Raw genomic sequence first — 27,548 nt, forward strand, 5'->3', positions numbered from 1 at the left:
CCATCCATCATCCATCATCTGTTCATACTATCCACCCATCTACCTATTCATCTATTCATCCACCCATCCATCCATCCATCCATCCATCCATCCATCCATCCTCTTATTCATCTGTCCATCTATCCATCCATCCATCGTTCATCCATCCATCCATCCACCCACCCACCCACCGATCTACCTATTCGTCCATACATCCATCTTACCAGTGTGCTGCATAGGAATAGTAACCGGTTGAGTAATTTAAACAAGACAAGGTCTTATTCAGTATTGAGTATTGACCAAACTCGACGAAATAGAGGCTTTTTAACAAAAACATTCTCCCAACAACCAAGGAGGACCGGTACCTGATAAGAGCATTCAGTGTGGTGATGACATCTGCCAACTGATTCTTAGGAGGCTAGGATGTGGAACTGTGAGTCAGAGGCCAGTCTGGAACACACAATTAAACTTTACCTATCAATAAATAGGTAGATATATATTAAGGTGATATGCTAAACAGTCTCTAGGAGGCTGCACACTTTATCTATTCTCTGTAGCTCTGATGAAGGGACAGCATATACCAGGCGGCAAGACATCACAGTGCAGTATTGCATCTGCCTGGAAGTTCTGGTTTTATTCTTTAAGCATTTTTTCTCTGGCATCAAGCAAAATTTACATTTTTAAAAACTGTGGTAAAATAGAGCATGGGACTTGCCATTAACACGTCAAGTGCACAGCCAGTGGTGGTCACACTGTATGCCAGTATCTCCAGAACTCTGTCCATAAGAAAGGGGAATGCTGTAGTGGTCACACTGTGTGCCAATACCTCCAGAACTACCCATAGGAGAGCAGTGTTGACACTGAAATAGAGAAATAAGCCTCAAAGTACAAGTCTGTAGAAAACAACAAAGTTTATTTATTTATGTGTGTAAGTTTTTTGTTATTTATTTTTTATGTATGTGTATTTGCCTGCATGTATGTCTGTGCACCATGTGTGCAATACCTGTAGAAGACACAAGGGGGCGTTGGATTATTTGGAACTGGAGTTAGAGGGGGTTGTGAGTTGGCACATGGGTGCTGGGACTAGAACCCACGTCCTCTGGAAGAACAGCAAGTGCTCTTAATCACCGAGACATCTCTCCAGCTCTCCTTCCCCCACATCAAGACAGGGCCTCACTATGCAACCTAGCCTTGGCCTAGAACTCTTGATCCTCCTATGTTAGCTGTAGAGTGCTAAGATTTTCAGGTGTGGGATCAGAATGTTATTTTTATTCTTAGTCTATTACAAATTATTATTATTTGGTGTTTGGGTATGTGCATGTGTGTATATATGCTTATGCGTGTGGGCGTGTATGCGCCCTGGCACTCCTATGGAGGTCAGAGCATAACTTGAGGGAGCCATTTCTTTCCTTCCACCACGTGGGTTCAGAGACTGAACTCTGTTCATTTGGCTCAGTGGCAGTACCTGCATCCACTGGGTCCTCTTGCCCGCCCTCAGAATGGTATTTTTAAAAGAATGAAACAACTCTCCAGAGGCTTCTACCATAAATACTCTTAAACACAAAGAAAGTAAAGGAATCGCTCCATCAGATCCAACCATGAGAACGGAGTAACTGCACCAGGCTCTGAAAGAGTAGAGGCAAGCGAGCCTGCGGTGGACTCCTGCTACAGGGTGCATCCAGGAGGCCTGTGGCAGAGAAGGAAATCCCAGGTGGAGATTTTCCCAAGAGGCTTTCTATAGAGCCGCCTGCCTTCATTTCCAACCTGCACAAACCCTCGTTCTCTCCTGCAGTTATGCCTAAGCAGGGTAGCACAGCCCTCAGGACCCCACACAGCAATGTATTAGGATCCCCTGCCAAGCATTAGAAAGAGGAAAATATGGGTTACAAGGCCATCTCTTGTAGCCAGGGAGGGGGAATGGGTGGTCACTCATTAACCAGGCATGCCTGAGTGCTCAGGGCACGGCAGAGGAGGCCTATCCTGGACTTTTCCACGGCCGCCGTGGCTCATTTCCACAGCGTCATTAAGGCAACACTCTGAATACCGGTGTTACGGTTTGTCTCGCTGTTGTACCAACGACATTTCACCGGCTCAGGCTAATGCTTTCCTAAGTGCCGGGAGTGAGGCGACAGCCCTAGTTCTGAGCTGGAGGAATTCTCATCTAGATGCAAATTGCAAGCCGTCCATGGGGCATGAGTGAGCAGGAGCAATTTTTCCACCATTTAACGTTCAGCCCCAGCCCTCACCCCCAACCCTGGTGCATTTTCCCACAAATATGTTGGCAAAGAGGTCTCCCTTCTTAGCCTTTAATTGTTTCCTTGTCCACTGTTCTCTGATCCCTATGATTTAATCTGAGGTAAAATACTTATGGTTCCCCCCACATCGTCTACTTCACTTCAGACTTAAAGATGTTGACCCCTGATATCTTGGATATTTCAAAGGAATAATAAAAAATAAAAAGCGAATTATTTCCTTGCCCAGTCAAACATTCTGTCCTAGAGGGAGAAGGGAGGTCTGGAAGCTAGGGAAACCCATGGGGCTGAAGAAGCTCCTGAAGTTACAAGAGTCACAGGACCCCTCCTAAGGTTATACAAGCAGGAAATTCGCTTCTTCTGAAGTTGCCTGTCTAGGGATGCAGTTTTCTTGAGTCATCTCCATGCTAGTGACCTTCAGTGATGTGGTTGCCTTGAGTCACCCATGAGCCTCTGAGTAACCTCAATAAATTCACCAGTTTACTAAGCTAGACTTAGGTGGGGTGGCCTCTTTGGTCTTTGATGGTCACCCTGTCTATGGTGAAGAGATGCTTGTTAACATCTCCCCAGGAAAAGACGCTCAACAGTGCCCAGTCGCGCTTGCTTTTCCCCTAATGTACTTCCTGGAGAACTGGATGACAATGTCACGTACCCTTCCATGCGCCCTCCTCCCACATGCTACCCCACTGGGCGGCACCTAGCCCAGCGATCTCATCACGTAATGATTTTTTTTAAAAATATTTATTTATTTATTATGTATACAATATTCTGTCTGTGTCTATGCCTGTAGGCCAGAAGAGGGCACCAGACCCCATTAGAGATGGTTGTGAGCCACCATGTGGTTGCTGGGAATTGAACTCAGGACTTTTGGAAGAGCAGGCAATGCTCTTAACCTCTGAGCCATCTCTCCAGCAAACGTAATGATTTTTAAATGAATGTTTTCCTCTAAGAAGGTGCCTCCCTGCAGCCTCCGTGCAGCACACGGCTGTCCCGTGGCAGCTTCCTTCATGAGTTATGGCGTGTGCACATGTACATATGTGGGCAGATGTGGAGACCCAAGGCTGGTGCCCAGAGTTTTCCTCGATTGCTTTCCCATGTTATCTGAGGCAGGGTCTACCAAATGGATTCAAAGCTTGCCCATACAACTAGTCTAGCTAGCCAGCTTGCCCTGGGGAACCCATCTCAGCCTTCTGAGTGCTGGAATTACACGTGGGCCCCACACCTACCTAGCATCTATGTGTTCTGGGGATCCACACTCTGGTCCTCGTGCCTGCCTTTCAAGTGCTCTACCCACTGAATCATGTCCCTAGTCCCTAGAGAAGTCCTTTTGCCAGAGGCAAGTGTATTCCACGCACCTGTGTTGGCTACCTCTCTATCCCTATGACAAAACACCTGAGATCACTGGCTTATAACGGCTTCGGCTCACAGTTTGGCAGGTTCTGGTGTGCGGCTGGTTGGCTCTGTGTCATGAGTCCCTAGTAAGGTGGCTCATCACGACAGGAGCAAACAACAGAGAATCACACCACTGACACTGTAAGCCAGGGGAGAAGGCAGGGAAAAGGGGCTGGGCCCTGCTACTTCCTTCAAATGAAGGAACCAGTGACCTCAGCACTTTCCTGCAAGGCTCCATCTCTTAAAGGCTGTGCTACCTAACAACACCATTCTGGGGACCAAGCCTTTGACTACAGGGGTTTCTGAGCGACATTCTGCATTTAAACAGTACCTCTTCTTTTAAAAACCACCAAGAGAAGACAATGACAAGCTGACCTTCAAATGAGCCCATTCCTACTGGAGGACATGCAAATCCCTTCCCTCCTCCCGAACCTTGTTACTCAATCTCCTCCACCAGTTTTGAAGCGACTCGTGTTACTTTATAACGCTCTGGGGGAGAAGAGTCACAGGCTTTGAATCCTAGCTGCACAGACTGTCTGTTGGCTCCCCAGTGCCATGTACAGTCAGGCTGACGGATCTCCCAGCAGACAGGAGTAGCGGCCAAGCCCACAGCGCCCTGTGCTGGGCCTGGTTTCACAGCCTCAGAGCAAAGCTCGCCTACTTGTCTCCTGTATTTCTGGGGACCAGGTTTACTGTGCCCTTTGTACTGGGCTTTCTCACAATTAATTGCGCAGCCATATAAAAGGAAGCTCTGGCATGGATCTGCCAAGGCTTAGCCAGCTTCTGAAGAAAGGCCACAGGGAAATCCCGCAGGCTTTGCAGGGCTGTGGATCTAGCGTGAGATGACACAGGGAAGAGGTGAGAGGGTGAGCGTGTGCCAATCAAACTTCATAAAACGAAGTGATGGGGCCAGATATCGGGGGACAGGGTGGGCCAAACCCTGAATTAGGAATACGAACAGAGAGGGTGAGTCAGCCTGGGGTGGAGAGGGAAGATCCCAGTGCTTGTCTTCACAGGGTGTAAACTATGCTAAGAACATGGCTGTGGAGCCCAGTGCTGTGATTTAACTCTTGGCGTCTGCATCTGCTAGCAGCTGAGCCCTTAGATGAGTCATTGTTCGTGATTATTTTACTGGGCCCTTGTCACAGTCTGAGGCAAGCACTGCGTCTCCTCTAGCCGCGGCACAGGGTGAAGGGGTTGCAGTCACAGGACCTGTAAAGGCTGTTCTTCAGCTCGTTAACAGGCCTGGCCACCCTCATCACTACAGAGAAATCTTTCCTTGTCTCCCCCGGCTCACCCTCACTTCTCTTCACACACCGAGCCTGGCAACACTGCACTGCAGCCCACATTCCCGGCCCAAGCTCGGCCATCTCGCGCTCTCTCGGTAACCCTGCCACCTGGCTCCACCCCTGGCTCGGACTATGATTCTTCCTTCCTTCCTTTCTCCTCTTCTCCTTTTCCGTCTCCTTCTGTTCCCTTCTATTCTCTCCTCTCCCATCTTTCTCCCACTTCTTTCTTCTTCCTTTCATTTGGTTAAAACAATTATTGCACTTTTGATGGGCTTTGTTATGGCATTTTCATACTTATTTTCTTCTCCCTGACTCCCCAGACTCTGGATCTGCCCCTCCGCTGGCCTCCTCCCCACCCTTCTCCATGGATGTCATGCATATCCTATTTTCCTTTCCTTTCTCCATCGCCAACCTCCCTTCAAGACTTCTTTCCCTCTTGTGATTGTTTCGTATCACATACATGTGCGCATGCTTGCAAACACACATACATACATACACATACATGCACACACGTACACACACGCCTACCTGTATCCCACCACTCAGAGATAGGGAAGAGGAGGAGGGAGGGAGGTGAGAAAAGGAAGGAGAGAGACAGGGAGGGAGGGAGAAAGAGAGAGAGACAGAGAGAGAGATCTAAGATTTAGTATATCCTTGGCACTCAGCCCTGAAGAAAATAATACACAAGGCTCTTGAAGACCTGTCATTGCTCATGGAAATGGGTGGAGCTCCTTTCTTGGGCTCCGCCTTCATTTCTGCTTCTGGACAGTGCAGGGACCTAGAAAGAATGCAGCCTAAAATCCTCTTCTAGTAGCCAGGAGGAAAGCTGCTCTCTGGCTGTCCTGTCACAGTGACACTTGCGGAAGGGAGCTCCATCTCTGTGACCCTCTCAGCAGCTCCTGCTTCTTGACCCAATGTCAATCCCCCCACACTATTTTTAAAATAGCTAATCTGTAGTGCGGAGTGAGCGACAGAAATGTTAGTTTGCCATCTCTGGACAGACACATTCAGGGCAAGTCCTTATTAGGTTGTCGCTGGGTATCTGAAGAGGTAAACGGGAATATAAAACCAAGTAGTGCACACGAAAACCTCTCAATGTCATGTGATTTGAAATATTTATAGATTTTTAGAGTGTTGTTCTTTGAAAATTAAAAAACAGTGTAGGGCAGCTATGCAGCTCGTTTGGTAGAGAGTTTATCGCACATGTACAAAGCCCTGGGTTTGATCTTGAGTACCGCAGAGAGCAGATCCACAATCCCAACACTTAGGGGGTATTAACAGGAGGATCAGAAGTTCAAGGTCACCCTCAGCCACACAGTTTGGGGCCAGCCTAGGATATGTGAGACCTTGTCTAAGAAAGTTTTTAATTGGAACATGTTTGCATGCATATATGGACACAGGACAATGGCTTGCCACAGGTAAACAGTATGTAATGAGCAAACCACAGTGAAGAGCATTTTGATCTTAAGAAGAATAGCACAAAATAAAAGCTCATGTGGAGGAGAAGGCACCGTCCATAGAGTGCTTGTTGCGTTAGCACGCGGGTTTGAGTTCAACCCCCAGCACCCACATAAAAACCAAGCCTTTATAACCTCAGCTATAGGGAGGCAGGGACAAGAGGATCACCAAGGCTTCTTGGCCATTCACTCAAGCTGAATAAGTGAGCCACAGATTTGGTGAGACACTCTGTCTCAAAATATAAGGTCGGGGTCCTCCCCAATATTCCAGGCTAGGTAAACTAGAGATCTTGCCAATGAAGTTGGTTGATGTGTTTTGTTTTTTTAAAGATTATCTTTTGCTCTCCTGTTCTGTGAGACAGAGCCTATGAAGCGGTTATTACGGTTAGAGGAGGGGGCTTGGAATGTGATTAGATGCACACTTAGAATTCACAAGACTGTCAGCCAAGTCCCCAGCCCTGAAAGGGAAGTTGGATGAGCTCACAGGGTAGCCCAAAAGGACTGAGATCCTTACGGGGCGGGGGGGGGGGTGGATATGAAGGATGCAAGCAGGTGAAGAGGCTTCGGGTCAAGGTGGGAGGGCTCCAAGAGACCACACCCTCCAGATCCTTGATGCTGGACTCTGCGTTAATCAGCTTTGTGTTGCCACAGCAGAACACCTGGCACAAGCTGCTGTGGAATTAGAGAAGTATAATTTGCCTCACAGTTTTGGAGATCCAAGTTCACGGGGCAGAGTTCAGTTTCCTCTGGGACCACATCATGGCTTAGAGCCTTCCCTCCCCTCCCCTCTTTCTGATACTTAATAATACTCATACCCCAAACTCCGCTTGCAGGGATTCTGAGTCAAGACAGTCCCAAAGTAAAATTCCAAGATCCAGGGTGTAGTTTAGCAGCAGCAGAGGTATGTGTGTGTGCTTGTGAATATGAGCACACTTCAGTGGTCAACTTGACATAACCTAGAGTCACCTGGGAAAGGTCTCAGGGAGGGGCTGTCTACACTGGGTTGGCCTGTGTCTTAATTAAGTTACCTGGCATGGGACATGTCATCGCCATGGGCAGCACCACTCCCTAGGCAGTGGAGCAAGCACAGGAGCATCTCTGTGACCCCACATCGAGCTGCTGGAGAGAGTGCATACCTATCATCACTTCTTTACTTCCCATCCCCACTCCAGGCTATGTCTTTGGTCCTTGGCCATACAGGGGTCTAGGCAGTGTTGCCCAGGTCATGGTGAAGTGGGGTGACGTAAATGCCACTGTTAGGTAGGTGGGGATGACCTTGAACTTCTGGCCCTCTTGTCTCCACCTCTCAAATACTGGGGTTATAAGAACCCTCCACCAAGCCCGGTTTCTGTGGTGCTGGAGCCTGAACACCGGGCTTCCTGCATTCAGGACAAGCCCTTTACCCACTGAGCCACATTGCCAGCCTGCATTTGTCCGCTGAATAAAGAAATGATTTCGATAAGTGCTGTCACTAAAGACAAATATTCACCCTCATTCCTTTCCAACTGTAGAATAAAATTCATGGGAGCTGACTTTACAAAAAATGATCCCTGTTTATGGAAAGAGTCCCTCTTCTACAGAGCAGAGATAAATTATGTTGAAATATTTTTAGGGCCCAGAAATCTTTAAGCAGCTCGTATCTCTTCATGAAGATTATGCCAGTAGCAAAATTAACAAAATCAGTCAAGCTCTTAAAGAGCAGCCCATAAATTAAAGACAACCGACAAAATCCAATTATAAAGGGACAGATTCTGTATGAACTTCAAACACCACCTGCTCCACCGTGGCTGCAGAGGCTGCAGACCCTCTGGCTGCACCGGGCTGGGGGCAGCCCTTCCAGGGTGACATTTATAGGTGGTTAGGTATGCTAAAGGCAAGGAGTCAGTGGGAACATCCTTTTCCGATTTTTTGTTTGTGATATATGCATGTACATGTGTATTACAATGAGTGTGTGCACCTTGTGTGTGAGCATGCATGTGGAGGCCAGAGGTGACCATCGGATGGACTCTTCTGTGCTTCTCCACCTTATACTTTGGGACAGGGTCACTTTACTGAACTCGAGGCTTACCTCAAGTTAGTTAATTCGGCTAGACTGGAGGGCCAGCAATCTCCAGCAGTCTGTCTGTCCCCACTCCGAACCAGGACTGGGGTTACAGATTTGTTTGACTGCACCCCGCTTTTGCATTGGTGCAGAGATCTGAATTTGAGTCCTCGTGTTTGTGTGGCATGCACTTAATCTACTTAGCCATCTCCTTAGCCCTTCTTTTCTACTTCCTGAAACGCATCATTTCAGAACACAAGCGGGGAGCCCTGGGTGGCCACCCTGGTTTTCTGCAGCTTTAAGTACATGAGTACCTTGGGCAGGATCATTCTTTTGCTGTGATGAGGTACACACATTACAGGTCTCAGCAGAGGACAGTTGTGAACACGCAGTTCCGTGAGATAAAGGCACCCACACTGTTGTGGATCCACCCACCTCCCAAAGGGAAACTTCCAGTAAGAATACCCCCAGCGCTGGTGAGATGGTCCAGCGGGTGACGGCGGTCGCTGCCATGCCAGAGGACCTGAGTTTGATTGCTGAGATCCACGTGGTGGAAGAAGAGAGACTGGAAAATGGCTTCTGACCTCTCTGTGCAAACGCCGTGACACACGCTACACCCCACCCCCCAAATAAACGAAAAGTAATTTAAGAAAATGTCACTCTGTCCCCTGAGTCCCTGTAAAGCCACCACTCCACTTTCTGCCTCCACCACGAGCAACGAGCGTAAGGACCTTATGTAAACAGACCACTCAGTACTTGCCCTCTGGTGTCTGGGTTATCTCACTCCGCGTGACAACCTTGGACTTACCCCTGTCAAAAGCCAAGTGTCTGTCTGCCACACAGCCAGTCACGGCTCATTTTCTTTTCTAGAAGGCTTTCTCCTGCCGCTCTGCTTATTTAAACTCTCACCATCACTCCAGGCTCGGCTCAGCTGGCACTGTGTCAGCTCCAGCCATTATCCCAGCCATCAACTTTCCACGCTGACTTAGCTGTTTGCCTGAGTACTACTCAACACACCGGCAGCAAGTGTGTAAGCTCTGGAGGGCAGAGACAATGCCTGGCAGCTTAACCCTGGCCATGCACATGGACACTGACAAGCCCCCTTTAATAAAGCCCCGCTTGAATGAATGGAGGGGCAATCATGGTATGTACTCTGCTTGGCAAACACATCTTCCTCCCCACCCAAAGGTATCAACTGGTACGGGTTGAACTGCATCTCTCAAGAAGATATTCTGATGTTTTAAGTGTAATACCCACGAATGGGACTTTTAGTTGAAAATAAGGTCTTTGTGGATGTCACTACATCCACATGAAGCCATTGAGATGGACTCTTATCCAGGACGATTAGTGTCCTAAGAGGGGCACTGGGGCACAAGCAGACACAGAGGGAAAGGTGGCTTAGGGGATACAGTGAGGACCTAGAAAAATCCAGGCTGCTCAATGCTGGGAGAGAAAGGAGGCACTTGGAAGCCTGGAGGAAGCGAGGCCCCACCCAAACACCGGCTTTGGACTTTAGCTTCAGAACGGCGGGGAAATGCGATGTGCTGTTTCAAGCCTCCAGTGTGTGGGATACTTGGTCTCTTCTGCACAGGTTTTGCACTTGCAGGTTTAATAGACTGCAGACTGGGAATATCTGGAGCAGGACTGTCACACACTGGCTATGTGTGCTTTGTAAGAACTGTCTACATGATGCAATAGACTGACCATGATGTCTTCCAAAGATGGTTTAAAAATCTACAGGGGGACGTGCCTAGGCATGTTGTCAAAACCATGCCATTTTATAAAGGGGATTTAAGTACACAAGGATCTTAGTACCCTCGGGGTCCTGGAACCAATCTCCAGGGGACATGGAGGACAGACTGTGCTTGGTGGAAAAGAAACCAACACGACCGAATGACACGGCTCCGTCTATGCTGGCGCATCCTCACTGAGCTCAAGGATGGCTCTGGGGCTCTAAAAGGACCGAATTCAAACTAAACTGGCTACTGAGGGTAGGGTCTCCATGCTAGGGGTATTGTGTCGGCTTGGACAATATCCAGGGGTGTGTGTGGGGAATCTGGTCTCCTCCATCTACAACCCCAGGCCTTCTCAGCTAATCCTCTGATAGACACAAAGACATAGTCACTTCTCCAAGTGACAATCTTAGAGTCTACCTCAACTCGAGTCAGGTGATGTCAGACCTTAAAACTCTAGAATACAATCTCTTTCTTTCCTTTCTCTTTCTTTCTTTCTTTCTTTCTTTCTTTCTTTCTTTCTTTCTTTCTTTCTTTCTCTCTCTCTCTCTCTCTCTCTCTCTCTCTCTTTCTTTCCTTTCTTTTTTTTCTTTCTTTCTCTCTGTCTTCCTCTGTCTCTCTTCCTTCCTTCCTTGTTCCTTCCTTCTTTCCTTTCTTTTTCTTTTTAATCTTATTCTGCTTTGCTAGTGACAGATTAGCACCAGTCCAAATGGTGTTTCCAAAATTTTAAGAAGTAGAAGATGATAGCTTCTCCTTTGATTCCTACCACGTCAACTGGACCTTGTACGTTTCTCTCAGCCTGTGACTTATGACAATACAACTCACAAATGCTAGCAGTGCGCAGCCTCAACTGGTCTATGTGTTACTTTCATTGGTTAATAAAGAAACCGCCTTGTCATCACTACAGAAGCTCCATCCTCCCTCCCATAGTTTAGTCCAGTCCCACCCTGGGAAGAAGGTGCAGACTTACGGTTCTCAGAGGAACATGGTGTGTGGGGGATGCCAGTGGAGGCCGCACTGGACTCTGAAAGGCCAGGCAGAAGCGCTGGCCAGTGTCCGGTGGGGACGAGGAAGCATAGATGCGGTTCTCTAGGCGTTCAGGCTCCTGCTTATAGGACTCCAGGGGGAAGGGGTGCGGCTTGGTCACTTGGGTGGGTGTTGATGGAGAAGAGGAGACACTGGAGGCTGCAGGGAGATAACAGAACTTATTAGAAGTGTAACCTCGACAGAGAAGACGGGGCTCTCTGGTTCTGAGGGACAAAACCCCTGAAATATTAAATGTAGGAATCAGGGAAGAGTTTATGAAGTGTGTTCGCAGCCTCTTAGAAGTTCACGGTTCGGAAACACCCTCACCATCCATGCTGAGGTGTGAGCAGGCCTCCTTGTTGGGGTGTTCACATAGTCCTGACATTATTAGGGCTGGCCTCTTCGTTCCTCCACACGGTCTCGCCCTCCCCTTGGCCAATACTGAATGATTCCTTCTCCATCCCCAACAGGCTTGTGCCAACAGCAAATGCCATGGAGCCATATTGATGGAGGCTGCTTATAGGGAAACGCATAGTGAGCTCAGCAGAACTGAGGTCACTGCTGAAGAAATCACATGACTGCATGGCTGAACAGTACAGTAAGTGTCCTGATGAAAGAAGGGGTGTTTGGGCACGCCTTTAATCCTAACATTCAAGAGATGAAGGCAAGCAAATCCCTGGGAATTTGAGGCCAGCCTGGTTTACATAGTTAGTTCCAGGTCAATCAGCTCTATAGGGAGACCCTGCCTTTAAAGAGGAGGAGGAGAAGAAATAAAGAGACATAGCTACATATGTGTGCACACAAGGGGGGGGGGAGAAATCCTTGGAGCAGAGGGTGATACATGCACACACAAGAAGGCAAGAATGATAGCTGGCAACACCAGAGGCCAGAAGAGATGGGACAGAGCCTGCCCCGCATAATGTGGAAGACGCACGGCACTGCCATGCCTTGGTTCTGAATGTCTGTTTTGCTTTCTGATAGGCTCTCATATACCCGTGGCTGGCCCTGAACTTAATACATTGCTGACCAAATCTTTAAATGTTGTAGTGAGGTCAGAACAGGCTACCTGTGAGTGTCAAACAGGAAATATTTCATCCCTCCTCTCTCTACCTAGTCTCAACCAGACACCCAGTCCTGCTTGGCACTTCCCGGGTGGCCATGCCTAACTCCTCATGGGCATGGGATGGGGGTTGATGAGGTACAACAGAGCAGGGTGGGCCAGGTAGGTCAGGACTGAAAAAAAAAAAAAAAGAAAAACAAAACCTGTGCCACACACACATCCTAGGGATTGTCACAGGCAACCCTTCCAAGGTCTGAGGATTCCATGTGCCAAGACAGGGGCGGTCAGTCCTCAGTGATCTCCAGTGCCTCCCTGGCCCAGTGTGATAGAAAGCACTGATAACCAGTCTCCATGGAGCACAGTCAAAATTCCCTTGGGTTGCAACTTTACCTAGTCTCCATTCAGACTTTCTGGTTCAAACCTCATCCACAAACACATTTCCAAAGACTCAGAAGAGCATGTGCCTCCGTGGAGACCGTTTTTTGCAGATCAAAACTACAGATCTGGGACTAGAGAGCCGGGTCAGTCAATAAAGTGTTTTGGTTTGCAAGAATCAACAGAAACCACTTAAAACAAACAAAACAAAACAGAAACTAGGCATAGTGGCTGTGTACTTGGAATCCTAGTTTTGGGAGGCAGAGACAGGAGGATCCTAGGGGCTCACCTAGCCCACTTGGAAAACTCCAGGCCAAACGCAAGACCCTGTCACAGACAACTAAACAAACCCAAACAACCACCCCAACTAAGATGGCTGTCACCTGAAGAGCAATACCCAAGGCTGTCCTGTGCCCACACACGTGTACCTGCATGCTCACACAGGTAGACATGTTAATTGATTCCTCAGCTCTGCTTTCCTCACCCAGTGATGGGTTATTGTGGTGCTGATTTTGAAAGCAGGGTTCACATGCCCACCTGCTTTTCAAGGGGCAGAGTGAACCAGGGCAGCACGGTGCCTGATGGGAAGGGGTCAGCTTCACCATCCTCTCCACGTGAGGAAGCTGGGAAGTAGAAGAGGCACTGAGCCCTAGGTGTGAAATGATGCCATCTGGAGTTTTGAAGAAGGGGAAAGGATTTTATATCTACAGTGTTTGCATCCTGCCAATCTGCTCGTGTCTGTCTCCAGGGAGGGAACGGCAGAAGGAAAGTGGTTCCCTCACATCTTTTCTACTTCCATGCCCTACACTGTAGGTATGGTGGGCGATGTTTAATCTTCATGTCAATTTGACAGGATTGAGAATCTCCAGAGACGCATGCCCTCTGGGTGTGTCTATTAGGGTGTTTCCAGAGAGGTTCAACTGTGGGTCCCATCATCTCATGGACTAGGTGTCCCAGACTGAACAAAAGGGAACACTAGCTGTGCATCAGCATCCAGTCTATTCCAGACTGCAGAAGCAATGTGACCGGCCGCCTTAGCTCCTGCTACTGTGCCTTCCCTGCTACAACGGACTGTACCTGCACCATGAGCCAAAAGAGACCCTTCCTTACGTTGTTTATGTCAGCATTTTGTCATGGAAACAAGAAAAGTAATTATACAAGTGTGTACTATATATTTTGAAAATAATTCTATCCATTGTTCCTTTATGAGCCACTGGCGAGCCACGTGTTTAAGCACAGGTCACCCCTACCCTAGTCCTCTCTACAGCTCTGTGTAACTTCCATCAGAGCCAGAGACAGGACCTCGTCATCCTGAGCTGACTCTTGTCTGAGGAGTACAGGCTCCCTTCCTTCCCTCCCTATTTCTACATCTTGGTCTGTCTGTCCATCTTGGCAAGAAGCTCTCTACTCACACCATTCCCCTGGAAGAGGCCCTGTCACTGTTGGGTGAGGGGCCTCACTGACAGGGAAAACTCCCTGCTGGTTCTTTGGGCAGCTAGCATTCACCTTTCCAGTGTGAACCATTGGAAGAGAGCGTCGGCAGCTTGTTCCAGAGGGCTCAACATGATACAAGCCATAAAACTTCTGGGGCCCTGATTCATTGTAGGTTGTGCAAATGTTGAAAGATCCTAACCCACTACAATGGAGGCCAGGAGAGAAGGCCAGAGGCCGAGGGGCACTGGGCCACTGCGAGTACTGGCCAATCTCCTTGGGGGAGAAACAAGCAGAGTGGTCTTGCTGCTGGAATGAATATCCTACTTCTGATGTGGCTAGATGACTTTCCGTCCCTAAAGAATAATTCTGTTGCCACTTTCGAAGGCCATGAGGTGTTTTCCTCTTCCACCCGGCTGCCTCACCTCCATTCTGCTCTCCTCTCTGAGCCGGGACCTTGCATGAGGGAAACGAACGCACAGTGACTCCAGAGGTCATGTCAGGCAGCTTTCAGGACCACGATACACACCCAAGACAACTGACTTAGCAAAAGAGGAGGATTATCCAGGCTCATGGCTTCAGTCCATGACAGGTTATCCTACTGCTCTGGGCCAGTGGTGGCCCAGAGTGACAAGTGTGTGTGGCAATAGGCCGCCTCGTGGCTAGGTCACAAGAGAGGAGGAAGAGACCAAGGACCCACAATGATTTTCAAGAAAACATCCCCAAGGACTGAAGACTTCCTATCAAGCCCTATTGCCTAAATTTCCCATAATCACAAAGTTAGGAACCCAGCCTTTAACAGATGGGTCACTGGGGAACATTCTAGATACAGAACACAGCAGAAGGGGAAGGGTACTGTGTCAAGCAAAGGGATAGGTGAAACGCCAGATGCAGGGCAAGGTTCACATATGTGGAGAACATGTGATTAGCTTAGGGGTACAGGGAGGATCTTCCTAGAATAAAAAAAGCATGTCCCCCTCTTCCCCCCAGTGGGTGAGATGTCTTCCAGCACCCTGCAGCACTTCCTGCCAGCCATACATCCTGGGTCGCCTGCTTCCCAGCCACCTAGCCTGTAGCTGAAGGCCATTTAGTTACTTACCCATTTCCATTTGTCAAGTTAATAGCAGAGTTCATATGAACTGACTACAGTTCCCAAACTCCTTTACCGTAAAGAAATTGAGATGCCATCAAGGGACAGGAGCAAAGATGTAAAGTCATGTAAAATTCCGTTTCAGCCATGTGAACTCTTTCTCTGGGAAGGGTTTCGCAGGCCAACGGGAAATAGAGTCTGGAGATACCTGCCTCACGGAAGGGCAGGAAGAGGCGCTAAGAAGGGTGAAGAGTGTGCAGAGGAGGGGCTAGGCCTGGGACTCTGAGTGCTCCCCATACTGGGTGGCCTTGGCCAGACAGCTTTCTCGCCAAACTGGCAGGGACAAAGATCAATTGCCACCACGTGGGTGCTGGCTTCTCAGTCATTATTTAGAAAAGGCCATAGAGCTGGTGAGGACATTCCTAAGTGATTTTCTGTTTGAATTTTGGTGTCCCCATTAGTAAATCAAGGGGCAAGAAGGACAACACCGCCTCTCATCTCCATTCCTTTACAACCCAAAAGGGCGGCGTATCCAGCCTTTTGATGTGACGGCTGCTGTCGTTTATGAAGTTTATGCTCAATCACCACACAATCAAGTTACAAAAGAAAAATCATAAAAGAATCTCATAATGTTTTAAGTGAGTTTATTACCATGTTGGGCTTCATTCATAGCTTTCCTGAGATGTGTGTTTACATAGACTCATTACTACTTTCTCACTAGACAGACTACAACTTGGCTATCTACAAGAGCCAGGTGCCTGTTCTACACATCAGTAGCTCCCAGGCAGCCTCTGGGGCCCAGCTTGGTGCAGGAGGATGAGGAAGCCTGAGGCCCAGTTCAAGTGTAGTGGGGGAAATGAGACAAGGGCAAAACCAATAGCAGATCGAGCACCTCCCACCACCCCTGTGCTAAATGCATATGTCTCTGGAGGGAGGAAGGACGCAGACAGGGGCAACCAACCTGTAGCCAGAGGAGGCAGGTCCTCTTTAACATCTGAGGACAGGGTCTCCGACCTAGAGAGCAGCATGGATGGTCTCCAGTGCAGGTGACTTTTATACGAGGTGGGGATGCGCATGGCAACCCAAGAAGGAAGCCAGATGGTTCCCTCGTTAGGTTCCTTCTGAGAAGCGGCCCTCCTTGGCTTCTGAAGGGGCTTGCTGAGGGTTGTTGTCAGCTCTGAGGGTGAACAATGGCTTTGATTTTTTTTCCCCTGGCTGCCAAAGAGCCCATGAATAAGCCCAGTGAGTGAACTGAAATGGACCCTGGCAGCCAGACAGAATGCCAGGCAAGTGTCTCCAGACACTGGGGAGCCATGAGCCGGTGACTTCACAGGGTCTGGCTGGCCATGCTGGCGGTGGGAGCTGCGGCCGAGAAGTGGGAGGAGAAGGCAGGACAGAGATGCCAGCGGAGAGAGCGCCCTGCCCTTACGACTGCTGGGCAAGGCTGAAGCAGAGGCCTGGGCTTTAGAAGCTCCGAGCTCTGGGCCTGGATTTACCTCTAACTCACCATGGGCCCCAAAGCAAGCCCACCTCATATGACCGGATACAAATAAGCCGAGTGCTGCAGAGGCTGCACGTGTGCTCGAATCCGTGTTGTGTGAACGGATCGGGCTGGAGCCATGAGACAGCATTGGCCTTTTCAGACATGGGAGACAGAGACGGGACAGACTTCACTTCGTTGACTGCAAATCTAATAGGCCAGGGGAATAGCAACTGTTCATGGGGTGGGGTTGAGGGGATGGCAGTGCGGCTTTCTGAGGTACAAACTGCCTGTCACAGTGATGAGGGCCTGATTAGGGTTCTTAGTTTGGAGGATAATGATGAGGGTTGTAAGGGGAGTAGTGGCATAGGGATGGTGCTGGACAAAAAAGGCACGAACAGGGAGGGACAAAAATCCTTGTGGCTGGAGAGCCATGCACTGTAAAAGGGGACACAGACCACTAGACCATACAGGAGTCACAGTCGGTGTTTATGACACTGGAGTCTGGAGGCTGCAGAAGCAGCTGCACAGGGACTGTTTGCTTAGCGTGTCTTCCCTCTGGGAGGGCTCTGCTGTGACTTTTAATTAATTCATTTGCAGTATTAGGATTTGAACCTATGGCCTCGCGCATGCAAGGCAAGCACTCTACCGCTGAGCCATATTCTCAGCCCCCTTTTTAGTTTTTATTTTGAGACAGGTTGGCCTTGAACTGTGGCCCAGGCTGAAGCTGAACTTGCCCTCCTCTTACCTTAACTTTTGGAGTAACAGGCCTTTGCAACTTGGTCTGGCTTCTGTTGCCTTTTTAAACCTTGTTTCCAAGGTGCCTCTCTGGCCTGGTCGCCAATTCTCTCTATCCTGTGCCTCCACCCCACATTACTGGATGTCAAAGGCAGGTAATGCCACCTTGGCGCCCCAAGCACTGCCCTCAGGTGCTGCAGAGGAGGGGAAATACTCTCTGGCTTTCACACTGCTTCTCATTGGCCATGGGAGAAAGTAAGTGCGTATTCTCTGCTGAGCTCCACTCACTCCCCACCTGCCCTGGCCACTGGCATCATCTCTCCATCTCTCCGGCCTGGATGGTCATGGGCTTCTGGACTTACTTGCTCCTGGATTTAAGCCTTGATCTCCTTTCCTTATTGACTCCTGATACCACGTCCACTCCTCTGTGAAAAGGCCCTTTGGGATCTCAGCTAAATGTTCCTGGTCCTTGTTCTTACAAATGTGACCTCAAGTTTCTAGTCTTTGCTCCCATATTGTTTAAAAGGGCTGATAGACGCCCCAGCTCTGGAACCTGAGCGTAAGCCCCAGTCACCAGCTGCGCAGCCTCTGTAAGTCAGTGCTCAGTGGCTAGCTTAGCACTCGCAAATGAGCAGGTCTACAGCCATGCTGCCCTGAAATGCTCAGGACTCTGAAAATGAGAGCTGCCCTCGGGAGTTTTGCTGCAATTACAAGGTAAAAGCAAACAATCTCAGAACACCCAACAGCAGTGTGCACTGGGCAGTTAGTGGGCGCCATTAATACAAGATCCCAGAAGAGGTAGCTCACTGGGAACCCAAGTCCACTTAGCTGTACCTGACTGCCTGCCTGTCTCTGGTAGGACAGCTGAAGTCCAATCAGAGTCCACTTCTGGCCATGCTCAGACCCGTATTCCCTGTCTTGGCACTGTGAGGGTAACAGCAGCCTTCCTTAGCTGACAGGGCTTTTCCTTTGGGAAGTCCAGGTCATAGCCATCACCAGGTACCCCTCAAGCCTGGGTCAGCCAAGATGCAGCTGGGAAGCCCTTCTTTAGGGAGGTACCAGGACAACGTGGTATTCCACCCACATTAGTTTAAGAATGCCGGAGAGCCACAGACTGTAAGGACTGCTTCCAGCGCCACACTTCAGGGCTCTGGCTGTGCGCTCAGCTGCTAACATGCACGAGGTACTGGTTTTATTCCTAGAACCAAATAAACCGGGCATGGTGGTACATGCCTGTGATCTCAGCACTTGAGAGAAGGAGGCAAGAGGGCCAGAAGTTCAAGGTTATCTTCCACTATCAAAACAAGCTTGAGGCCAGACTGAGATACATGAGACCTTGCCTCCGAGACCAACCAACTGGCCAATCCCCAAACAACCAAACACAAAAACCAAGCCCAGTTCCGTGCTTTAGTTTGCTCCGTTACGTTTGTTCCTGGGTAAGTACTATGTCAAGGTGACTTTTGGGCTAGCAGACCCTCTTTCCCCAGTGGTATTTTCCACGTGATGTTTTCCCACAAGTCAGTTCTGTCATTTTATTCTCTTTCTCTTCAGCCTATAATTTGAGTTGCTAGGTCAATTTTCTAGGCCACTTCGCCATCACCTGCCTTGGTGGGACGCACTCCAGAGTGATCACGGCCCCTTCCACCTGTCCTCAGCCCTGGCTCCAGACTCTGGGAGGAGCCTGTGCCTGCTGCCACTGTGTCAGGCAAAACATTGACTTTGGAACCCTTTACACTCTCTACAAATATGCTGTTTAAAATTATGTTTTGCCATTTGTAAATGAGTCAGTATTTTTACAGCCCCTTGGTTTTAATTTCTAATATAATGAATAGAGATACTTATGACCATATAAACAACAGCTCCTTGGCATCCTCAGTCAGTTTTTAGAACTATAGATATTAAAAATTTCTCACTAATACATATTTAAAATAAAACAAAAGGGAAAGGAGTGCTATATATTTTTATGTATTATAAATGCCTTTAATATATGGGTCAAGAGAAAATGTTAGATTTATGTATTTGCTTTTTCATTCAGGCTATTCAGTATGTGGTCTTGGATGAAATACATATATTACTAGTAATATAAAACATATAACATGTTATTAATATATACCATTGTATATTATATGTGTTCTCAATGTACACACACATATACACACACATTATATAATAGCCTCACAGAGGCAGAATAAAAAAACATCAGATTCTGTGAATGACTCTTGGACCTCACTGAAGGATCCTTGGACCTCACTAGCTCACTATCAGGACCCTCTACCCTGATTCTGTCCCTTTTCTTCCTTGATGATTCTTGTAGACCTTCTTCTCCTTGTGAGAATCCAAGCCCCTCAGCTGGGACCACATGGTAAGACACAGGCCATCTCTTGTATCTACTTCACTGAAGTCGCCGCTTCCCTTGGCTAATCACATCCCAACACTATGAAGGACAAGGACCATGGCTTGCATCTGGGTCCCCTCTGACAAGGACCATCTGTGCATAACTGCTACTCGTTGCTCCATCGTTCTCACTGGAAGTGTTTACATTTTAATGTAAAGACAAAAGTGTGACAAAGATGACACAGAACACAACCCTGAACATGCTCTAGATGGGAATGGAAGATGCCGAACACTGACTGATGGGCAGGCTTAGGTGGGGTACTTCAGGGTAGCACCTCTCCAAAGTGAAGGCCCATGGTAGATAAGACCATGTTCAGAAAGCCTTCCTTCCATACCCAAAGGCTCAAAGGTTGCCGGTATGTTTCAGACTCCAAGAAGCCCAGTGGCAAAAGAACGCCTAGGTTTTGTCTAATGTTTTTTTGCTCTTTAGATCCATCTGTGACTTTCTCGGGGATGTTATAGGATGCTGGAAATATCAGAACATCCTGGCACAACGATTCATGGTCCTCTCTGATAATGAGTTATCTGTGAAATCACAAAGGGGACAGATGTCATTTGGGGGGGGGTGTGTGACAAAATATGAATAGTCCTAAGAGAACCAAGGGGGGTTAGAATCAGCAATGCCTGGAGAGCACACTTGCCTCAACGCTTGCTTTATTTATTTGGTGTATTGCATATGTGCATGCATGTGTGGTGTGTGCACATGAAGACCTGAGAACACCCTCAGTTGTCTTTGCTCAAGGGCTATGAACTTTTTTTTAAGACAGGCTCTCTCAGTGACCTGGGGTTCCATTAGGTCAGGTTGGATGGCCAGCTAACCCCAGGGATCTGCCCATGTCTCTTTCCCCTGAACTGAAATTATAAACAGGAACTAGTACACCTGGCTCTTTTTTTTTTTTAAATGTGGAATTTGGGAACTGAACTCACTTTACCAACTGAGCTATTTTTCCAGCTTGCATCATCTACTTAAACAGTAATCACATTTACTTGTGTGTGTGCACATGTTAATGTATGCCACAGTGCTTGTGTGAAGGTCAGAGAACAACTTCAGGAACTGCTTATCCACCCACACGTCTAGTCCCAGGGATCGAACTCAGGTCATTGGGTTAGGCTTGCTGTGCCTTCACCCACTGAGAAACTTGCCAGCCCATTCCCATCATCTCTTTTTGGATGGAGGAGACCCAGGCTCTGAGAGGTGAAGCTTCAGCCCAGAGCCCAGGCCAGTCCCATGACCACTCAGGTCTTCGGATGCAGGTGCAGCTCTCCTGTGCCAGCGGAGTTTCCACACACAGATGTCACAACCACTGTCAGTCCAAACAGTAAAAGGACGGAGGTTCTCCAGAGAATGATACATTTATAGGGACTTGGTGTGGGAAGTCCTTCTGTATATGTGTTGCTTTTTATTGGTTAATGAATAAAGAAGCTGCCTTGGCCTGTAATAGGGCAGAGTAGAGCTAGGTGGAGAAACTAAACTGAATGCTAGGAGAAAGAAGGCAGAGTCAGGGAGATGCCATGTAGCCTCAGCCAGAGACAGACATGAGGAACCAGCCACGTGGTGATTCACAGATTAATGGAGATGGGTTAGTTTAGGATGTAAGAGCTAGCCAATAAGAAACTAGAGCTAATTGGCCAAGCAATGATTTAAATAATATAGTTTCTGTGTGATTATTTTTGGGAGTCTGTGTGGCTGGGAAATGAACAAGCTGCCTCCTACTTCAGGGACCAGCAAATGTTTACAAGAAGACACAGGCTATATTAAATTCTATGCATGTGCAAAGACCAGGGAAAAAATTTACAGCCTAAGTACAGAGGGTACCATGAGAAATTTTGTACCCGTATCCTGATAATAAGGGTTACTACCAAGGGTGGCAGCAATCCAAGCCGAGCCAGGCAGTTGCTGGGCAGATGCCTGCAGAAGCATGGTCTGGGCAAGGCTGTGGGAGTCTTTGTGCCAGGCCGTGGCTCTGGCTGGGGCTACTCTGGTCACTCTTGGAATCATAAACGTGTGACATGGATCTCCTTCAGATGTGTTCTTAGAGGGAGACTGGATGCCTATCTGGGACCAGAAAAGTCACTGTAACCTTGATTTCCCCGAGGCATTTGTTTACAGAATTCGGTGGGCAGTGGCCACAGCAGAGCCGGCTGCTTGGTGCAGCCAGGCATCTCCAAGGCACAAAGCAACAGGGCTGTGCTGTGGGCGAACTTGGAACTAAGTCTGCTGAGTGGGGCCCAAGATCAAGGAAGGCCAAGTGGCCACCAGGCCTGCGAATGTGGACTTTCCAGATAGTCCCTGACTGAGTGGGAAACTCCACGGTAGTGCTCCCTCACTGCACTGAGAAGGGTGCTCCATCTCTAGCCTTTTTGGGAACTCCTAGTTTGAAATCAGCCATATGGTCATAGTTTTAGTGGCTGGGATGACTCCCCAGGAACTGGGAAAGAAATCCTTCCTTCCTCTTTCATTTAGTGTGTGTGTGTGTGTGTGTGTGTGTGTCTGTGTGTGTGTGTGTGTGTGTGTGTGAGAGAGAGAGAGAGAGAGAGAGAGAGAGAGAGAGAGAGACTCATGTAGCCCAGGATAGTCTCTATGTACACAAAGATGACCTTGGATTGATTCTTTTGCCTCCACCTCCCCAGTGTTGGGATGACAACCATGAACCACCACATGTGGTTTTATTCAGTGCTGGGAATTGCACCCAGAATTGTATAGGCTGGGCAATCATTCTATCAGCTGAGGCATCCCCCAGCTCCAAGAAGTGGTTCTTAATCTACTGAGTCCTTGGACCCTCGGAACTGTAAGGAGTCACACACGAACCCCAGCACACACATTCCTTGCTCATTCTGCTTCTGAAATAACACCAGGGTATTTCCAACCCTAAAGCTTGGTTTCTAGAATGTGTGTGCCAAGGAGTCACCAAACATGCCCATGGGTCCTTTCCTACCAGATATGTGACTCCCACCGTGCCAGCTGCTAGTGGGAGCTGTGCCTACTCTGTAAGCCTGAGTAACAAAACCTGAAACCTTGGTAGATCTTGTTTGTTAATCTTCGCATAGTTGTGACAACATCCCTGATGGGAACAGAGTCAGAAAGGAGAGGCTTATTTCTGGCTCAGTTTCAGGGGATATTAGCCCATCATGGCAGGAAGGTACCATGCCTGGGGCACTGTCCATGGTAGTGGAGCTTATGATATGACTTGTTCATATTTTTGGTCAATTATGAAGCAGAACACTTGGGCTGGGGTACAGACCTGAAGGCCACCCTCAAGTTGATCATATCAACCAGCCAGGCTCTGTATCCTAAAGATTCCCAAATCTTCCCAAACAATGCCCCCAGCTACAGACCTACTGTTCAAACCACAGGAGCTGTTTGAACACTAACAGGCCCTTGCCAGGAGAGTAGGGCAGGAATTGACAGAAAGCCAGAGTGATAGCTGTCTGGGAACTGCCACCAAAAGTCTCTAGAGCATGCCTTTAAAGCCACAAATTACACCTTTGCTGTGGGAAGCAGCACATACACTAAAACTGGAATGATGCAGAGAAGATTAGCATGGCCTCTGCACAAGGATGACACACAAATTCATGAAGCGTTACATATTTTTCCTAGAAAACTATGCCCACATTCCCCAAAAATGGTTTATGGATGTTTGTCTTTGTTTAGGGTTTTGGTTACAAGCTATTATGAATAATAGTCAGGGAAAAAGCTAAACAAAGGAGATTAGATTCAGAGATTTTGCTTTGGAAAAAAAAAGGGGGAAGTGCTGTGGGACAATGATCTTGTACCCTGTAAAGATTTGTTTCTTGTATTGGTTTAATAAAATACTAATTGGCTAGTAGCTAGGCAGGAAGTAGAGGTTGGGCGACCAGAACAGTAGAATTCTGGGAAGAGGAAAGCTCTGTCTGCAGTCATCATCCAGATAGAGGAAGCAAGATGTGACTGCTTTGCTGATAAAAGGTACCAAGTCATGTGGCTAACGCAGACAAGAATTATGGGCTAATATAAGTTATAAGAGTTAATAGGAAGCCTGAGCTAATAGGCCAACCAGTTTATAATAAATGTAGACCTCTGTGTATTTCTTTGAGTCTGAACAGCCATGGGACCTGGCAGGACAGAAACATCTGTCAACACCCCTTGTGCTGCTTCTGCACTTTCTGTCATTCAGCTCTATTCAGAACCAGTGACGGTGGCTCCTCCCCACTGCAGACCATAGAAGCCCCTAGCTGTGTGGCTTCCCAAATTATCCCTGCCTCTCCAGTATTTTTTAAAATTTTATACTAGTGTGTTACATGCCTGTGTGTTTGTGTACCACATGAGTGCAGAGCCAGTGGAGAATAGCAAAGCCCCTGGAACTGGAGTTATGGACAGTTGTGAGCTGTCATGTGGGTGCTGGGAACCAAACTTGGGTCCTCTGCTGAGCCATCTCTCCGGTTCCCTGAACTATCTCCTGATGGCTCTATTTTGAACCTTTTCCGGACAGGTAGCTTTACTCTAAAGGCACAGCTTTGGGCCTCCTCATCATCCAGGGTCTGGGCTCAGAGCAGGTGAGATAGTGGTAGATGGTCCCAGGTGGGCTTTGAGCTACTGTCCCTCCTGAGGCATGCCCTAGTTTTCCAAATGTGCAGGAATCTGGGAAAACTAGGACACACTTGCACGTGGGACATGGGGTCCAGACCACAGTACTTAAAGCCTTTCTTGATTTAAGGGCCATGCTCAAAAAGCAGGAGAACGCTAGGGCTGGCACCATCGAGCTTGTGCTTCATGTCCTCTTGCCTAGCTCCCCTGTGGTGTTCTCTCCCCGGGCAATGGCTGGTGGCCAGGCTGGGTATTCCTTCCAGGAGGCTGGCCACAGCCAGCTGCCACGGGACTCTGAGCAGGGCTCTCCTGGGGCTCTGTTGACTTGACACATCATCTGACACCGCCTGCCAAGCTTTTGGGCTCTGAGGTGCCAGCGTAATGGCTAGGGAGGCCGGGAAGGTGTCCAGGCAACGTCTGCTCAGAGCCATTCTGAGCACTCAGCTGTTCTCCTTCTTCCCAGAAAGAAAGGGAGTGTGAGTGCTGACCCCTGGCCTTCGTGATGCATGGGTGCCAGTCTCTCTGGAGAGGCAGGGAAGGAAGGACCATTCCTATGGGAGGGAATGGAGGATCTCCTGGTGGGGACATGGGTACTGCCTCTTCAAGGTGGCCCAGATCTCAACCCTAGCACTTTCTGCTGCCTCTCAATGCAGTAGCAATGTGGGAGTTCGAAGTCACAAAAGATGTCAGCAGCCCACTGGATCTTTTTCTAGGGTTTTCAAAGGAGAGAGGTAACATCTGAACTGGTAGAAACCCAGACAGGGACCCTCTTTCCAGGAATCCCTGGGTTCCTGATGCTTCCGGCTCCGGATGTGCAGCAAGCAACACTGTTAGGTCATGTCTCACAGTGAGGGAGTACTTGGCCCTTGAGGTGCAGGCCTCCACAGTGGCAAAGCCCCCTGCCCCCTTCCATATCCACCTGACCCACTGCATTGATGATCTGATGGAGGTGGGTCTTGTATCTATCTGTTGCTTTCATTGGTTAATTAATAAAGAAAACTGCTTGGCCTGATAGGACAGAAAATTAGGTAGGCGGAGTAGACAGAACAGAATGCTGGGAGAAAGAAGCAGATTCAAGCAACCGCCATGATTCTCCCACACCAGAGAGACGCAGGTTAAGATCTTTCCTGGTAAGCCAGCTTGTGGTGTTACACAGATTATTAGAAATGGGTTAGATCAATATGTAAGAGCTAGCCAATAAGAGGCTGGAACTAATGGGCCAGGCAGTGTTTAAAAGAATACAGTTTCCGTGTAATTATTTTGGGTAAAGCTAACCATGCAGGCGGCTGGGCGCTGGGAATGCAGCCCACAGCTCCTACTACAATTTCGCGGCATAAGCTAGCCAGGCGGCTGGGAGCTGGGGCGGCAGGGAAGCAGCCTGCCGCTCCTCACTACAATGATCCAGCTCTCCTTTCTGCACATTGTTATACCTGGCTCACACCTTGCCTAACCTTGCCTCCTGATGGAGCCTGGCCCTGATAAGGTCACTGAGCACGGCCCTCAAAAGGGAAGCAGCCATGCAAAAGCTGTGGGACTGGGGTGGGTCTCTTTGTATCTGGGGTTTCCGTACCACTTTTCTCTTTGAATTTCTAGAACCAGAGCACTGTGCTTAGAGAAATCAGACTCTCTAATGATCTTGATCCACTCCTCCACTCCTGCCTCTACCATTGCTCTGTGCGACTTTTCAAAAGCTTCCTCTGCTTTCGAGGGTGTTGTTTGCTCTTCTTTCTAGCGACATTGCAGATTCCAACATCAGAAAATCATAGTGTGCTGTGGGGCTACTATTTCTGAGTGGGGAGTGAAGTCCAGACCCCAGTGTATTCTCGGCAAGGGCTATCCCACTGAGCTGCATCCTTAGTCCTTCGTTATTGAGACGGGGGTCTCACTCTGTAGCCCAGCCTTCAGGGTGCCAGCATTGCAGGCGATTATTTATTAATGTATCTTGTTTCCTCCACTGAGCACAAATGGCGCGAGTCTTGCTTGCCACCATACCTCCTGCCTGGTACACTCTTTGCACACTGCTCCCACTCATGAAACAGTGCAGTTCTTATAGGGAACACCCTTGTTTAACAGGGCTACCAAGAGGTATAGCTCACGAGAGAACAAGTGGATACACTTTATTTTGTCAGAATTTAAGACACAAACACAAACGAAACCGAAAAAGACAAACGGCATGGAGAATGCACTTGCAATTACATGTGTGCTAAAGGCTTGTGTCCACCATACAGAAAGAACTCTCAGGGCAGGAGAGACGGCTCCATGGATAAGAGAGCTCGCTGCACAACCATGAACTCTTACCTAGAGGCTGCAATGGTCAAGAAGAATAGGCCAGCTATGGGCTCCTCAGAGGCTGGGCTCCCAGTCTGTTTGTGAGGTCTCTGAGTAGACAGTCTGTAACTCAGGGTTCCCCATCACCCAGTGTGCCTGTCAGACTGGCTCCCATGGCTGAGGACAAGTCAGTAAGAGCTGGCTGGTTCATGCAACAGCCCACAATATCCTCCTGACTGGGGAGGCTTGGCGTGTGGATGCTACAGCAGGGGTAGTGGGGTGTGGAAGGAGCCTGCTGCTGGGAGGCCTAGCTGTCAGGAGAAGCCAGCTAGCCAGTGGGACTCTGTCATAGCAACCCAAACCATCTGACACAGAAAATAGGCTAATTTGTTGTAAAAAAAAAATAAGTTTTAAATTTCTAATTGAGCAAAAGGCAGCTCAGCAGTTGAGCAGACACTGCTCTTGCGGAGAACCCAAGTTCTGTCCCCAGTGCCCACCTCAGGTGGCTCACCCTTGCCTGTAACTCCAGCTCCAGGGACCCAACACTTGTGGCCTCTCGTTTCGTTGGGTTTATGTTTTAAATTCTGATAAATATAGTTTAGCTGTTTGTTCTTTCATGAGTCATGCCTCTTGTAACCTTGTTTAACAAAGGTGTCCCATAGATCAGACTCACGTACATACACACATATGCACATAATTAAAAATAAAATACATCGAAAACATTCACCCAATGTATAATTTGCCATTTTAAACTATACACACATGCATATACACATGTAATTTAAAAGTAAATTATATATAACACATTCATACAGTGTACAACTTATCTCAGAGTGTGCAGCGCAGTGATATGTCACTCACACTGTGTGGCCGTCCATCCCCTAAGTCCTTCATCTTCCCAAGCACAAGTCTTACACTCCTTTGGTTTTCTCATGACTGGCTTACTTTGCTTAGTGTGGCAAGGTTTTCTCATGGTGTC

The 27,548-nt window shown here is 48.4% G+C and overlaps 1 protein-coding gene and 1 non-coding gene across 7 annotated transcripts in view; one reads left to right on the plus strand and one right to left on the minus strand.

The window, feature by feature from the left end:
* Prkag2 (protein kinase AMP-activated non-catalytic subunit gamma 2) overlaps positions 1-27,548 on the minus strand; it is a 272,029-nt gene that overhangs the window by 88,199 nt on the left and 156,282 nt on the right. For all 6 annotated transcript variants that reach the window (XM_057783031.1, XM_057783034.1, XM_057783028.1 and 3 more), the window contains one exon: positions 11,114-11,328. In XM_057783031.1, coding sequence (XP_057639014.1) covers positions 11,114-11,328 — 215 coding nt within the window. The remainder of the gene's footprint in view (positions 1-11,113; positions 11,329-27,548) is intronic.
* Positions 23,224-23,330, plus strand: LOC130890037 (U6 spliceosomal RNA). Its single transcript, XR_009058678.1, has one exon. It is a non-coding gene; the product is annotated as a U6 spliceosomal RNA (small nuclear RNA).

Source organism: Chionomys nivalis, chromosome 1 (genome assembly GCF_950005125.1).
Source record: "Chionomys nivalis chromosome 1, mChiNiv1.1, whole genome shotgun sequence".
In the NCBI taxonomy this organism is placed as follows: Eukaryota; Metazoa; Chordata; class Mammalia; order Rodentia; family Cricetidae; genus Chionomys; species Chionomys nivalis.